Source organism: Thermobia domestica, chromosome 17, assembly GCF_964235325.1.
Source record: "Thermobia domestica chromosome 17, izTheDome1.hap1.1, whole genome shotgun sequence".
Classification (NCBI taxonomy): Eukaryota; Metazoa; Arthropoda; class Insecta; order Zygentoma; family Lepismatidae; genus Thermobia; species Thermobia domestica.
The window spans coordinates 45,376,399-45,393,234 of record NC_137470.1 but is presented as its reverse complement, the minus strand read 5'-3'; the positions used below and the strand labels follow the sequence as shown (position 1 = coordinate 45,393,234).

The window sequence follows — 16,836 nt, the reverse complement described above, 5'->3', positions numbered from 1 at the left end:
AAAGACTGAAAATTGCACTTCGTAGCGTAAATACTCGCTGTTTGGAAAAATGGCCGCCATTTTGACATTTTACGTTGGTATGCCGCCAAAATCTATACAGGAAATTTAGAGTGTCTCGTGCTTGTATTCTAAAATTTTAACTTAAATGGCCAAAAGTTGTACCCTGTAGTGTGTGTGGTAGAGGCAGACAAACGAGTTGAGTTGATTTTGTGTTTAACGTCTCTTTCAGCAGCGAGGCTATATGAGACGGGGCCTACTGTGGTTGTGGAATCCGAACCACACGAACTCCCTCCGGGAGGCAAACCCGGGTCCCACGCCGAAGGCGCGTACACTAACCGCATAGCCATGAAGGAGCTCGGTAGACAAACGAAGGTCAAGTCATCCAGAAGCCTGACTGACGTTCGCCAAATATGAATACCAAAAGGGGTCTATTAATTTAAAACAAAGGTACAATTCCTGTTGTATGAAATAAATAAATGTTTTAAAATGTCTTATATGAAATTAACATATTCCAGCGTAAATAAACCTGCCATATTTTCTCCATGAGAATACGGGACACCTCAGAGCCCCCCTTCCTCAACTTTCCAACACAATGCAATGAACTGTAGTCTGGTTATGAACAAAAATATAATAGGCCGCGTTGGATCAGTGGTAGAGCGTTCACCTCTAGTGCATGGGGTTCCTAGTTCTATCCTAGCTCGCGCTAAGTGAGCTTTGTGGTGGACAAACACCTTGTGCGTGGCTTTTTTCGAGATTCTCCCGTTTCCTCCTACTGTCTTCATTCTGTCATTTCTTTCATTTCTCATCATCACCGTCACCTTGAGCATAGCAGGCATAACCGTAAGACTAAAACTAAAAGATTTTTTTTTTTAATAATATAATAGGCGAAAATTCACTAAGCAGCAGCTGCTTTTATCCATTCGTACCCTGTAATTAATTGTATAGACTGAAGATGCCTAAAAAGTTAAGATGTGCTATAAAAATGCTTTACAGGAAAACAATATGCAAATTATTTAAATCAGCGGTACAATCAACTTTCAATATTTTTCGCGCGTTTAGCAATATTTATTTACATGGCTGTATCTGCCAAAATTACGTTCGTCAGTTTAATCTGTTGAAAAGCTGATTTTTCTCCTTGTATCGTGTGTAATTGTCAGGTTCGGATTTACATTTTTCTAAGACCTGGGCCAAAGCACAATTCTGTGCCCCTAGGCACTGAAAAAGATTATAATTCTTGTTAACTTATCTAATGTGTTCCTGAAGAAAAGGTTAGTCATCTTCCCTGTGTTTGTAAATGTAGAAACATTCAAAGCCTTTTTTTTTTTTTTTTTTTAATGTTCCGGAGAGTATCCAAGTTTCCATCAAGTGCAATGGAAAAAGTAGCATTGCAAATTTCGCTCCCTATCAAGTAGAACAGGGTGGTGTTATAACTTCATCGAAACTGTCACATGCAACAGCGTACTGTTCATTCACTAATTCACAGGATTCCTAGCCAATGTCAGAATTTTTTGTTTTTCACTTTTCGAATAAGCTGATACTGATAGGAGAAATGGAACGGAGTTAAAATACGGACATTTCCCTGTCCCGACTAAATTTACGGGGACGCGGGACACTCAGGGCCCAAAAACGGGACTGTTCCGTTTTTTTACGGGACGTATGGCCAGCTTAAGCGTAAAATAAATAGTTTTATTGTTGAAGTATTCATTTCCGATCCTTCTGCATTTAATTCGGTAATTTCCCGAGCACTTCTTCCACGGCGTGTACATCAAAACTTCCACTAGTACGGACATTTGAACTCAGGACTTGAAATAGTAAGCGTTACATAGTCTTCGGAACCCCGAGCATTAAACATCTTAAATTTGACAAGAATTTTTACGCTATTGCTGCTGTTGATTCTACAGAATGCTTATTTGGAGAGTAGCAACAAATGACTGAATTAAACTGTTATTGTTGGAAAACCAAATTTCAGTTGAAGAACCTTGTGTTTTACATCAAAGGTAAGAAATAATACTAATAGTTTTACTAATGTATTTACATATGTACTATTAGTACCGGCACCTATGACCTTGAACTAGTCAAACGTATGAGTGATAATGTCCCTTGGTGTCGCCAAGTCGACGAGCATAATATTCACGGAAAATATTTTCTAAAGTACCAAATAGCTTCTTTTACTTCAAATAGGTTACAAGCATAAGCCATACACTAATTTGTTCTATAATTATCTTAAGCTAAGGTAAGTTTAAAAAAAAAAAAAAAAAAAAAAAATTCATTTAGTGCATTCAGAACTTTATAAAGGCCTTATGTTGAATGTTGTTGTATACCTTAACGTGAAAGCCTCTAATTCGCCCAAGGAAAGTCTAAAAACTGATAAAAAGCACTTACAATATGATCACCTTAGTTGTATCAATAATATACTAACAAATAGGTCAAAAACCCAGGTGGATTTTAAAGTGGGGTTTTTCAGGCGGGTCTAACCCGAAAAAAAACACCGGTTTTTTTCGGGCTGGGCCCACTTGGGCAAACCCTGGAGGATGAATTTTTAAAAATAATCAGATAAGCTAGCTAATCAGTAACTACTGTAATTACAGCGAATTGAACACACTAACATATTTTCTCGCGCTTGTGCGGGACTCTACGGGTTGCTAGTTTTAAATATTACTTTATTGTGAATCTTTAAAAAAATCCTGAGGGTCGTGGTGGCTCAGTAGTAGAGCGTTCACCTCTGGTGCATAGGGCCCTTGGTTCAACGCCAGCTCGTACCAAGTGAGCGGTGGACAAACACCGTGTACGTCGGTTTTCTCTGGGTTCTCCCGTTTCCTCCTACTTTCTTTATTCCATCATTTCATTCATCACCATCACCAACTCCTTTACACCTCCTCCAACCGTGGGACGTTTGCCGCTCCGTAAATTCTGCCGCCCTGTGCTGAAGCACAGAACAGCACTTACCTAAATACGGGCCTGGGTGCATGGTGAAACGACAATAGGTCACTGAAACGTAGCGTCGGTACGTGTACATATGAATGCTTGTGTAATGCATGAGAGAAGTGATTGAAAACGTACTTTCATTACAGAATATGAAAATTTATTTTCATCTCATTTGTAAAAGAAACTACTAAAACTAGAACTGAATATGGTACTTGAATGCTCGTCGTCAAAGTAATTACGTTACCTGTACTTATAACTGCAAACGAAGCTTAGGAAAAACAATTCTCATTTTTTTACTTCCAAAAATCGTAGGTTTCGAAATTTGACTTGGTTGCTAAGCAGTGGTATCATACAAAATGCAGTCATGATAAATCATTCAGGACCTAACATTTGCGTAATCTACTATAGTTTGGAATTAAGATCCGAGGTTGTCATAAGATGTATAAAAGAAAAAAAAAATCGGAGTAATTAGATTGCATATTTTGAATTAATGAAAATGTAAGAAAGACCCACAGGCCCTTGTTATGGAGATCGTTGTAACAGCTTCTAGAATAACTCCTATACTGTACATTTTTTTTTTTCAGTAGCATCATTTAAATTAATTGAAATACATTATTATGGAAAGAATCTTGGACGGATGAGATTTATTCAAGCAAGTATTGTAATGTTCTCCAAAGATGTGCGGCATTATTGTCCACCTACATATACTGAAAGTGAAATTTCACTCTCAATTTATAGGTGAACTTACCCTACAAATGTAATATACGAAGTACCAATTACCTCGCAAGCGACATCTGAGCTAGACACATCAATACAGCCTTGTGCATCTACACCAGAGTCGGTTGAACCTACAGTGCACAGCACAGCTACATCGGAACCTGTAAGGAAAAATAATGTACTAATACTTTTCTGGACATAAAGCAACTAAAAATTTATAATATAAACTCGAGTTTACAAAATAAATAGATAAAGGTTGACAAGAGTATCTTCATTTGTGATACAACTTCACCAAATTAAAGATATGTGATTGCTAAACTAGCGACTCGAGCATTGAAGCCTCTACTTTCTGAAGACGGTATGAAAGAAATAGAGTTTGACATTACTAATGCTCCATATGGTAAAAAGAAAATGAAGTAATGAATACCAAATTTAGAAACAGCTGCAAGTCCTGCAATTACAGTATTATTGTACTTTACGCAGTAAACCTGTTCACTATGCCAAGGTGTCCAATCAAGGCACACGATGTGCACTGCCCTTTTCTCTTACCTCTGGAGCATAAATGTGGGGCGTTACTTAAAAACTACTAAGTGTAACTATAACCAGAGGAAATCCATATGTATTCGAGTGTAGTAGGTTCATTCCTGTCTATACTGACAGTAATCTCATATTAGTTGTGCATCGTTAAGCAAACAATAGATCATGGGTCGGAGAAGTCGCGCGGTCTGAAAGGTTCATTGGTCACGTTTCCAAGGGATGGAATTCGGGTGAGGTTTTAAATTACAAGAATTCGAAGAATTAGAGCCACGTAGGGAACGTTGTTTTCTTCCATTACTAAAGCTAAATTGAGATGGTTCATTGTTCTAGACCATTTCCAACGTAAATCCCGTTTATTCCCCACCAGTACTAGTGTATTATTACCAATAACCTACTAATACTGCTACTAACCTACCTTTCAGTGATGTAATTGGGTGTATACGACTCATACGGGTGTATACGAGTGATAGCAAAAGTATTGTGTGTGTGTGCTCTTCCCTATCCTTTTTTTTACGCAAACCCTCCGTCGCTGACGCGCCTGCTTCCTACGGGCGCACCCCATCGCTACCGCTCGTGCCTCCCTGCTGCGCTCCTGCCCTGACTCGGTTAAGTAGCATTCGTGCTTTTTAGTGGCCACCTAGCACATATTGGCATGTGATTTATAAACCGTAGCTTTTATTCCATACTGTATTTATACTATGCCCTCCTCAAGTCAATCTGGCAATGGTAATTACTGTCCTCATTTAGAGCATGCTGTGCTAAAAGAAATAAAAAGGTTTAACCTAACCTGAAAATGTAAGATATTTCAAAATTTGGCTAAATCGTCTGCTCGAGTAATGCCCAAGAACGAGCGAAAATGGAAGTGTATACAATATATTGTTTCAAACAGTTTACCTTATACCTACCAAAAATATTACCATTATATCACTGCTAACTTCTTATGAAAGTTCGTAGCAATCTTCTATTTTACGCATTTTCATGATCTCGAATCTTGGCCCTCTTCTGCTACATAATAGCCAAGGATATTGTATGATATTTCAGCACGAACCAATTGCACAAATTTTATTATGCAGTATTATTATTATTATGCTATTATGCCCTATTTAAGCTATTGAACTGAATCCTACTTTCTGAAAATATAAAATAAAAGTACTTACACATTTCTCTTCTGGAAATTCCATCCGAATCGAATGGATTCGGAAGAGGCGTCATTTGTTTCCCAAGCTTTCCAACTAGCTTCTCTTCTATCAAATTTAATTTCTTCGGCTGCGCAGGACCACCACCCATCTTATAATAATCCTTCTGCCAGATTTCTCCTCGCTCTCTTCTTCATATTGTCGTAACAATTTTTAATTTCTTTCACATTCCGTTTGACAACATTTGGATTGTAGTTGAATTCCTCTACAATCTTCGCCCACATTTTTTCTTTCGCTTTTATGAAATTCCCATCAGTCCGTTTACATTCAACAATGTCTTTGTATTTTTCAACTAGCGAAATTCATGTTCGGAAAAAATTTTTGTTCGTGGTTTCATTATTTTTTCCATCACAATTACCACTGAAATTAGAGAACTTTATGCGCACACTCTCGAAAGTCGAAAAGACCGGCACGCGCTATGCTTTCTTCATTTGTTACTTTGTTGAACGAAGATTAGAGACAAAAGACGACAACCAATCAGAATCGATTTTACAAATTGACCAAAGTTTACTTAAACGAGATCTACTGAACCTCGAATTTCAATGGTGCAAAAAAATCCTGGAACCACGTTTAAACTTCAAAGTTCAATGTTGAACGCGTTTAAGTGAACGCTCGTTTAAACTTCGTTGGTGCACACCGCCGTTAGAGGAGAGTAGATGTGTGCCGAGAACTGCTGCCAAATACATGTACTTTGTGTTTCCTGGAACGGATTTTCATATGCGACGAAAAGGTGTGTTTTCCGTTATCCAAATGTGCAAAAATAGGGGTTGAGCAACGGCCACTTCCAGGAGCGGGTGTCAAGAGCATAAAGTTATGATCTGTACGTTCGGCAAATGGAGGGTGCACGGGGCCACGTTAACACATGCTGTTGATGGTGTTGGCGAAAGTGGTTCCAGAAAAAGGAGAGAAAAATTGCATGAGATGTATATTAAAACGGATTAATTACAGTGGATGACACCGTACGAACTGTACAGAGTGATTACAAAGTCCTGTTGATGAGTGCACTTATAGAAGAACGGATCGTAATGAGCACGTGGGCTTACAAACGACCGCATACAGGAAAATCAATTAGAGATATTCGGCATGACTTCACTGTAAGGTTTCAGAAACTTTCTTTTTCAAAATCAACAATTTTATAGTGGGAGAAAAAGCTCTTTGAATGGTTGCATAAAAGATAAGCCCCACTCAGGACGACCATCAACACGACCGGAAACGTGTGTGGAGACTGCAGCGTTTGTTAAGCGTTCGCCAAAGAAGTCCATTCGTAAGCAGTCACAGGAATTGGGTATTTATTACTCGTACAAAAACATTCGAAGAAGGATTTGCAGTTAAAGGCGCTTAAATTTTCGTTTCTAAATGAATTGAGAGATAGTGGCATGTGAAAACGTCAGCAGGCTTGCGGGCGAATGCTCGATGTGTTTAGAACTCTTTCTTCACTGGAAGTGTTTTTCTCGGACAAGTGCGTAATATATCGCAGTGCAAAAGCCAGAAACATTTATTTCTGTAGTAAAGTGAATCCACATTTTTATGAAGAACTTGAACACAACCCACAACATGCTATGACCAGGGCTGCAACGTCTGCAACCCACTTGGTAGGTCCATATTTCTTTGATGGAGTTGTGAATTATTGCGTATCTCACCATGTTATATGATTGGTTTATTTCATATCTGCAAGATCGAGGACTGCTTGACCGTGTATAGTTTCAGCAGGACTGAGCACCAGTCCATTATACTATTGCCGTCAGAGATTATCTCAATGAGGTATTTCAAGATAAATGGATTGGATGCGGTTTTGTCCATTTGCCTGCACCTTTGGAGTGGCCACCCCGAACCCCTGATCTGTCATCTGGCGATAATGCATTATGGGGGTTCATAAAACGAAAGGTTGCTGCCACACGTTACGAGACAGCTGACGAACTTAACAACGATCTTCGACATGCATTTACTGCCATCACTCCAGCAATGTTGAGGAGAATTTTACATCATACATGGAGGAGAATCATACTCTGCAATGAAAACTACTTGTATGGTGTACACACAGACGCTCTGGAATAAATAATAAAGAATAGTAACATTACCTCAAAGTTGTTCTCTGTCATAATCCCACAGTAATACAATGCGACCATATATGTATATGTGGACATGTGATAGGGGGTAACAGATCTTCGTGATCACTCTGTACAAGCGGTTACATTTTTTGTACTGTGTGTCTTGTCACTACTTTCAATAAAAAATGTTTCGGGGATCTGTTACATACACATTCAAATTTTCGTTTTGTAGAAGAAATATTTCGTGAACTAACTTCGTACATATTCACATTTGTCAACACAATTACACTAGCAAAGTTCTTTCAGTTTTTATACTGAGTCAAGTATAAACAAAAAGAAAATGTCTTCAAGGGGGTACTTTAAATAAAATGCATGTCAGTTATTAGATTCCTAAAAGAATTATGAACTATTGAAATGCTCTTTTTTTTTTTTCATTTCTTTCGCTTTGTATCTTACAACTGCTCATCGTATACGTAATTGCTCTTCAGCATCTACTATTTCACAAAATAAATGTTTCAATAATAATTGCTGCATATGATTTTTCTAAAAAATTGGAACGAGAAAGTTTCGTGTGGTAGCTTGTAGCTTTTATTTTATTTATTTATTTACTTTTTTTCAATCTGTCTGGATCTTTGAGCTTTTTCGTTTCTTCTTCTGTGGGTAACTAAAAGAATATTCCACGGCTCCTTTATGAAATACAGCAGATTTTTCTGACTGTCGGCATATTTTGAACCAGTTCTCTGATTCATTTCTATTGCCCTGACTTTCAAGGTCAATGTGAACCATGTAATACGAGCAACAGTGCACTCTCTTATTCCTTTTTTTCTGATAGACGCTTTAAATCGGAAATTCCTATTTTTATCCACATCGTCTCTCAACCAAATAACAAATAAAATAAAAAGATGAAATGAAATCTTCCAATTTTACGTCCCACAGTTATGCCGGCTAGGCTAAAGGAGACGATAATGAGAAGTGAAGGAAATGACGGATTAAAGAAAGTGGAAGATAACGGGAAAACCCCGAGGATACCCCCACACACGGTGTTTGTCCACCAGAAAATTCACTTGGCGCGGGCTGGGATCGAACCAGTGACCCCACGCACCAGAGATGAACGCTCTACCACTGCGCCCTCCCCCCCCAAAAAAAAAGAGAAAAAAAAAAACGTTGTAACTCGACAGAAATTAGTATACTTTCTTAATACAACTATAGTTGCTTAGCGGATAAACGAATCATGTTGCCTAAAGACTTTGTCTTACACTTCCTTCTCTTATAAAAACAATCTAGCTCTATCATTTTTTTTTCTGAGAGTATTGCCTTCTGCGGTACTTAAAAATTATTTTATCGTTTATTTGGGTGTAAATAAGATCAGTATTACATACACGTTATGTTTTGTACTATTGGCCACTCCCAACAACAAACCAGTGCACGGCTGTTTTGAAAGTAATACCTTCCAGCAAAAGTATACTCTGAGGAATAAGTTGGTCTTTTAGCGCATCAGTAGCGTACAGTGAGGGTAGCATCCACGAATAGAACATGTTGAAATAGTATAGAACTACTAAGAAGTAACAGAGTACAGGAAAGTTGCATAGTAAACTACAAAACAAGATAGAGAAAAGAGCAGAGAATGGAGAAGTGTAGATTAGAGGGAGAATAAAGTAGTATAACGTACATTAGGTTGCCAAACAAGAAAATACTTATATTCATGAAATATGAACTCTTAGCTGGAATTCTTACTGCCTTACAATGTGTTTCTTAAAAGAACAGTTGCATTAATGGATGGAGATCGACTTTAGGAGGGCTGAGTATAATGCTTTAAGTTTAAAACACAAGCCAACCAGTGGCGTACGGAATGGGGGCAGAGGGGCTGCCTATCCCAAAAGAGGTCCGACAATGTACTTTGGCATTTCGATGTTTGTAATATTTTATATATTTTTATGTTTATATATTTTTTGTTTGTAATTTTTCTATATGTACACATAACAGCACTTGCCCCCCCCCCCAAACACACATCCTGGCTACGCTACTGAAGCCAACTTATGCTAGGTGGCCAGTAGAAAGCGCGAGTGCTATCTAACCAAGTTAGGGCTAGAGCGCCGCAGGGGAGCCCGAGCGGTAGCGAGTGGGTCCGTAGGGTGTAGACGCGTTAGTAACGGTGGGCATATGCGTTTACGAAGATTTACTTCCAATATCTATTTCTGCATGCGTGGAGATTCTATATCCTTGTATTATGTGTATTTTTAGTTCATTTTTATATAGGGGAGGGGTAACATGGTACATTGTTGGTTGTCAAAATGTCATGTTAGTACTCTTTTATAATAAGATACCAATAATACATATAACACAAGAATATGGGATCTCCACGTATGCCAGAATAGCTACACCAGCGTTGTTATTTATTACCGTGAGCAGCTGCCCCTATAGCCCACTCATAAGGGAGGCTCTGACATGAACACATCTTCGATATTAATTAATTATGTTAACTTAATAGAATGAAATTGGGTGCCTGCGCCCAATTTTATTTACTTAATGCAGATGCATTAATACTAGCGGCTGTATTTGTGTACAACTCGAGACTTACAAATAGAACTTACATCATAACAAATTTCGTCCAGATAACTTTTCTTCAGACTCAACTCATCGGATATTCTTCTTTGGCAATACTTGGAGAGGAAATCTCTAAATTGAGAATTGTTCTTCGTTTTTTGGTTGGTAAATAGTGCCTCGTCTGAGGACTAGAAATGGCCTTTTGCTTGATTCTTATGTGTGTATCCGTTTCATGTTGAGATATTTCAACCTTCTTTCCACATGCCACCTGAAATTAAGAAAGAAATGAACATTTATAGCAGTTATGTTGACAGCCACTTGTAGTGGATATTGTTGAGATCTTTAAGTACGAAGTTTCTACAAGAAATAGTCTAGTCTTTGCGCCAACATGTGTTTGTGTGTCGTATGTTGTTTGAACATTCCTGATGACCGAAGGATGAACAAGAAGAACGTTGCCGTCTCTATAGTAACCGAACAACTGAGTTTCGTTTCACAGTGTTAGGTAGATGGAACTTAGTATATAAAATCCTTATGAAAAATAAGTTGAGATTTGTCCCAGGGTCTTCGAAAATACTACCTCTAAAGGAGGGATATTACCGTAATATTTTAATTTTCTATTTTGTATTTATAAAATAGCGAAATTGAGAACATGGTTGTATCTTTGAAAATGTTATTATTATTTTTTTTTTTTAATATAATGTGAGTTGACCTGTATATTTATCATTAGTTCTACACTTGGATTGAAATGCATATTATAAGGGAAGAGAGGTAGATGTTCACAAACAATAATGGCCGCGCCGTTTGAACTTAATTATTTTTTTTATTTCATTTATTACCTATTACATATTTTTCAAATATACAGATATATGACAGATATGAAATATACGACGGGGAGTCCGAAAATAGTAAGTTTCCCTCTCGTTTTCTCCAATAACCGAACAGCAATGGGAGAAAGAAGACAGTGGTTGCAGGCGCAACACACCCAGACACAAGTGAGTATCGTTCGCCCACGATTCGTCAGATGTCGCCGTCACAACGCTTCCGCAAAGTGGAGACGAGTCTCTCAGTCTGAGACAGATAGCAATGGAGAGAAGACGCGTTTCGACGTCGTAGTCAAGGGAGGAAGTGCGAGCGGTTGATCAGGCTATTCGGAACAAGCAGCCTGGCTTTCTCACATCTAGTGTTCTGTTGTTGGATGGCAATGCGAGACTACACTCAGCGACGGCAACGCAAAACCATATTGCAACTCTTGGGTGGGAGCGTCTTGTCCATCCGCCATATAGTCCTGATCTCGCACCCCGTGATCCAGGTCCTGATCTCGCACCCCGTCTCGGCGGTAGGCGCTTTGGAAGCAATACTGAAGCTACAGAAGCTGTTTGACGCTTCTTCCGTATGCAAAGCCCTGAATTTTTGCAGGAAAGGTTTTTGAAGCTTATACATCGGTATGACTAATGTCTCAATGTACGAGGTACTTATGTGAAAAAATAAAGATACGTCTGATCTTTAATGTTACATGCTATTTTTGGTCTTGTTTCCCCACCTCTGTCCACAGTCACCTGGGGAAACTTATTTTCGGACTCCCCCTCGTAATGTAAACAATATATTTCCATATTGAAACAACACAGTAAAATTTGTTTTTCACGACCAACATAAACTAACTATTGTCTCAATAATTGACTTGTTACTAACGTAATTAAAATTTTCATCTTTGATGTGACAAATGGTGAGGTAACAAACATGAAGACAAAGAAAGGTAAAACACGACCTCACAATTATTTCATTAAGGTGGAACAACAAAGGACGTATGTTACTAATGATGTCTCAAATGAACTTCAAATTAATGTTTTCAGAATAAAATTGCTTCCTTGCATCGCTAAAATCTCGCTTACAGCCACCATCCGTCATCCCAATTCCAAAACTGTATCTAAATAGATGGGCCAAGATCGACGCACGAGAAGCATCGAAAAAAAAAAAATCCCTAGGCCAAATTCTGCACCTTTACGAGCTACATTAAATTATCCAAGCAGTCTTCCACCTTCGGAACTGTTTCTTAACTGTTCTTCGGTTATTTGGTGTTGACCCTTATATTAGAGAAGAAACATTTCATCCAGCTCCCTTCCACGCGACAACGTGCCAAGAACCAACGTCACACTGGACAGCAATAGCTATACGTCCAATATCTATTTATTTTTTTTAATTTTTATTTATTTATTTATTTATTTTATCACATAGTTAGCATTTGAGTTCAGTTGGTTTCTACCTTTTCATTTCGATTCAAATACGCATCCTAAGAGGGTGAAGGGGTTGAAATATACCTTGCATATATTTACCATGAACGTGTGCTTTCCGTGCTAAGAGCGCTAGTGGTCTAGTAGCTAGCGTGTGTACCTTTGATGCATGCGGTCCTGCGTTCGATTCCGACTGGGAGAGCAAAATAATAATAATTTGAAAATAATTTACTTTCATTAATCATCTGTCTTCCGTAGCTTAACAAGAATAAGTAAATGAAAATTAAATTTGAAAAGAAACATCTTACATCTAAAAATCTTGCATATTATGGTTTTATTTTTATCATGCTGAGTGCAGATAACTTGAAACAGGGTTGGCAAAAACCATGGTTTTTATTTAAAAAAAAACGGTTTTTTGGTTTAAACCAGGTTTTTATGGTTTAAATAATTTGCTCTATATATTCATATCATATATGAACAAAAATAAGTTTGTTTCGCTTTGATGTTATTATGCAACAACCGGGTTATGCTCGAGGGGATCACATAAACTTAAAACGGAATAAAAACCGCTTCTCGAGTTACATCCGAGAGAAATTGTCCTCCATTTGAACTCGGAACCAGCACTAATTGGCCACAAATGCGATACGTCTGCCGACTCACTCACGAAGGAATCCTGATAAAAAAAAAAAATACGTTGTGCTGATCTTAATATGCTTCTTAATATAACTGTCAAGACTAATTTCAGAAGGACAAAAAGATAAACAGTTGCACAAATGAAACCATTATACAGAATTACATATGAACAATTTCAAAGTACTACGGAGTACAGAAGAACTAATTTAGTTCAAGTTAGTTAACAACGACTTTTATTGGTCCAAATTAAAGAAATACAACGACTTAATCTGCATATCAATAAGAAAAGTGAATAAAGATACGAATTATTTGAGTCCACTTTGGCTCAGACTCATTTATACATAAATAGATACCAAAGATACTTATTTCACGAAATGCCTCTCGTGGGGTCTGTATGACACCCCCCCCCCCCCCACACACAAAAAGTATGGCATTTTCGATGTATTTTATCAATAGTAAACATTGAAACGAAACAATATTTAGAATTTTTTCTTCGATTGCAATTACATAACAATAATAACAACTACAAAAAATCACAAAATAAACATTTATAAACTTATAAAAAAAGTTGCTTTTGTAGTATAATCTTTTTGAGTAATGAATGGGGAATTTAGGTCTGAATATAATACGAATAATATACGGGAGTGAAACGTGATAACCCACAAATGTGTGTTCATCAAGATTTTACAAACACACTTTTACGAACATTTTTTTTGTTTTTTGGTTTAAACCAGTTGTTTTTTTTAATTAAACCAGCCAACCCTGACTTGAAATCAAATATAACTTCTTACATCTTGACTCTGGAATTATTACTTAAATAATCAATATTTTTCTGACCAAAGCATGTACTTATTATTTAAGATTAAAATAAGTCGTAACAGTTTCAGTAACGTAACATCTATTAGTGTTGAATTAGTGCTGACGAAGCCGCACAGAAAGAAAATTAGTCCTCTTATCAGAAAGCCAAAAACACACGAACATTTTTAGCGGCGGTATCACCATCTTAATTTTATTTATACTCTTTAATAAGCCTAATCTTAGCAGTAACTTTTTACCCGATTTTCATAATAACTAAATGTGGTATTTTCACGCTCCTCCTCCTAAACTCTAGACTAATTAATCCGTTGAGAGAACTGCACAAATTACACTTTTATGCTAATTGATCAGCGGAATACTGCGACTAATTTTTGACGTATGTCTTTAAAATAGTTCTGGTGTCCGTAGGGCCAGAATCTCACTCACCTCCTTGCAAAAGTCGGGATAATTTCTTAGATTCAAAAACGGCACAATTTTTTTCTTCTATACTCAATGATCAGCACTAATTTTTGATACGATATGGAAAATTGAGGAAACAATCGATTTTTAACACAGCAATTCCTCCGTAAGTATAAATTCAATGTCACACAAAAAGTGAAAAAATAGATGAAGGACCGTGGTTTAAAACAGGGATTTTCGGCAGACCGTACCCAAGCGTTAATCACTACACAGCCCAGTCCGCTTCCAGAACGATCATACGCACTCTCATTCTTGAAGTCGGCGTCAGAACTTTTTAACTTTATATGTAATACAATTTGCGTCGTAACCGCTTAACTGAGTACGGTTATGTACTTCTTACTCCTCCATTCAAATTCTGGGCCAATTTCTCTGTTGGGTAATAACAGCATAAATTTTGCTTTATGCTCATCAGTAAACACAAATTTAGCACAAACTTTATGAATGTGAATCATCCCAATCGTTTAAGATCAGGACACATCTTAAAATATGTCAAAACTTAGTGCCCAATTAGTGCTGAATACCTACGCGCAGGGTTGGCAAAAACCATGGTTTTTATTGAAAAAAACAGGTTTTTTGGTTTAAACCCGGTTTTTTTGTTTAAACCAGTTTTTTTTTTTTTTTTTGTTTAAATTATTTGCTTTATGTATTTATATCACATATGGACAGAAATAAGCTTGTTTCGCTTTGGTGTTAGTATGCAACAACCGGGCTATGCTGGAAGGAGTCACATAAGCTTAAAGCGGAATCCAAACCGCTTCTCGGCTTACATCCAAGAGAAATTGTCCTCCATTTGAACTAGAAACCGGGACTAATTGTCCACAAATGCGATACGTCTGCCGACTCACTCACGAAGGACTCCTGATTAAAATACGTTGACTGATCTTTACATATTTGTTAATATAATCGTCAAGAGTCATTAGGACAGAAGGACAAAAAGATAAACAATTGCACAATTTCAAAGTACTGCAAAGTACAGAAGAACTAATTTAGTCCAGGTCAGTTCACTACGACTTTTATTAGTCCAAGTTAAAGGAATATAACGACTTACTTTGCATATCAATAAGAAAAGTGAATAAGGATACGAATTATTTGAGTCCACTTTGGCTCTGACCCATTTATAGATAAATAGTTAGCAAAGATTCTTGTTATTTTCAATAATTGCCTCTCGTGGGGTTTGTATGACCCCCTCCCCAAAAAAGTACGGCATTTCGATGTATTTTATCAATAGTAAACATTATTAAAACGAAACAATGTTTAGAATTTTCCTTTGGTTCCATAACAATAATAATGAACTATAAAAAAAATCACAAAAGAAACATCCATAAAGTTACATAAAAAAGGTTGCTTTTGTAATATAATCTCTTTGAGTAAAGAATGGGGAATTTAGGTGTGAATATAGTACGAATAATATATGGGAGTGAAACGTGATAACCCACAAACTTGTGTTCATCAAGATTTTACGAATAGTTACACTTTTACAAACATTTTTCGGTTTAAACCATTTTTTTTTTTTTTTAAGAAACAGCTGGTTTAAACCAAGGTTTAAACCATGATTTAAACTACCTTGGTTTAAACCAGCCAACCCTGCCTACGCGATCAAAAATGTGCTGTTATACAAGTCATAAAATCACGCGAAGATAGCCCCCTACTTCTAGTAATACAGTACTAATTTTGTAAACTATGCCAAAAATTAGTGGTGATGATACTGCATAGAAAGAACATCAGTGCTGTTTATCTCATCATAAAAATTAGATATTAATTATTTTATTTAATGATACTCTCATTAAAGATTTTCGTGTATTTTTGGCTTTCTGATAAGACAATTAATTTTCTTTTTATGCGGTATCATCAGGACTAATTTAACACTCATTTCATGTGCGAGTTTCATCTCAACTTAGCCCTACCCACAATCTTTTCTGTTTTGAGATGCTTGTGTAACAACACTTTTTTTTTTCTTTTTTTTTTTTTTTTTTAACAGTACAGATTGACAGCACTAATTGGGTACTAATTTTGGCATACATTTTAAAGTCAGTGCGGATGTGGGTGGGGACAGGTTCACAGATATTTATTTTGTAGTTTAGAAGATCAATTGAGGAGCTTATCTTCAAAAGGGAATATTTACATTTTGCTCGACAGCAAAACCTCAAACATCGAGAGCGTCCTATATTGTGCTCTTCTTATATTTTCAAACCAGTTTCAAGTCTGGTAAGGAGTTTATACAACTCTGAAACAACATTGATGTGTCTTTTCTTTATATACTGCGGCAGAGTTCATCCCCCACAGGTTCAGAAACCATTGAAAAATGTATTTCGGGAAGAAATGAACACCCCTTTGCAAATAAGCTCTTCAATTATCAAAATATTTGCTTTGCAAAATCTAAAACTTGACACAGCAATTATTTTCTGAAATAAGCAGATAAGTTCCCGAGTTTTACTTTAAGTGAGTTTATCAATTGCTTTGCATCTCGATCTCTCGAAACACGACTTTCCCACTTAGTCTTCTGTTATGTCCTCGATAACTTGATAACTTTACCTTCTTCTCATCTATGGTCCTTCTTTCGTTCAAATCAGTTTATTCCATTTAAAGTATCAATATTATCCATTGTAAATTATTGTTGTTTGTGACGGATAATGTAACGCTTAACAAAATATTCTAAGATATACACATAATTGGATGCAAAAAGTAATTTTATTTCTTTTAAACAAGAACATTAATATAGTAAAAACTGCCTTC

At 36.8% G+C, this 16,836-nt stretch overlaps 1 protein-coding gene across 6 annotated transcripts in view; it reads right to left on the bottom strand.

Annotated features, from left to right (window-relative positions):
• LOC145674539 (uncharacterized) overlaps positions 1 to 16,836 on the bottom strand; it is a 192,164-nt gene that overhangs the window by 144,607 nt on the left and 30,721 nt on the right. For 3 of the 6 annotated variants that reach the window (XM_081744697.1, XM_081744698.1, XM_081744696.1), the window contains exons 2-4: positions 10,015 to 10,235; positions 5,337 to 7,421; positions 3,706 to 3,803 (exon numbers count right to left, since the gene is read on the bottom strand). In XM_081744697.1, coding sequence (XP_081600823.1) covers positions 3,706 to 3,803; positions 5,337 to 5,466 — 228 coding nt within the window. In that variant the 5' untranslated portion in view covers positions 5,467 to 7,421; positions 10,015 to 10,235. Of the gene's footprint in view, positions 1 to 3,705; positions 3,804 to 5,336; positions 7,422 to 10,014; positions 10,236 to 16,836 lie in introns of those variants that run through there. The other 3 variants (XR_014128975.1, XR_014128974.1, XM_081744699.1) reach the window with 3 other exon arrangements.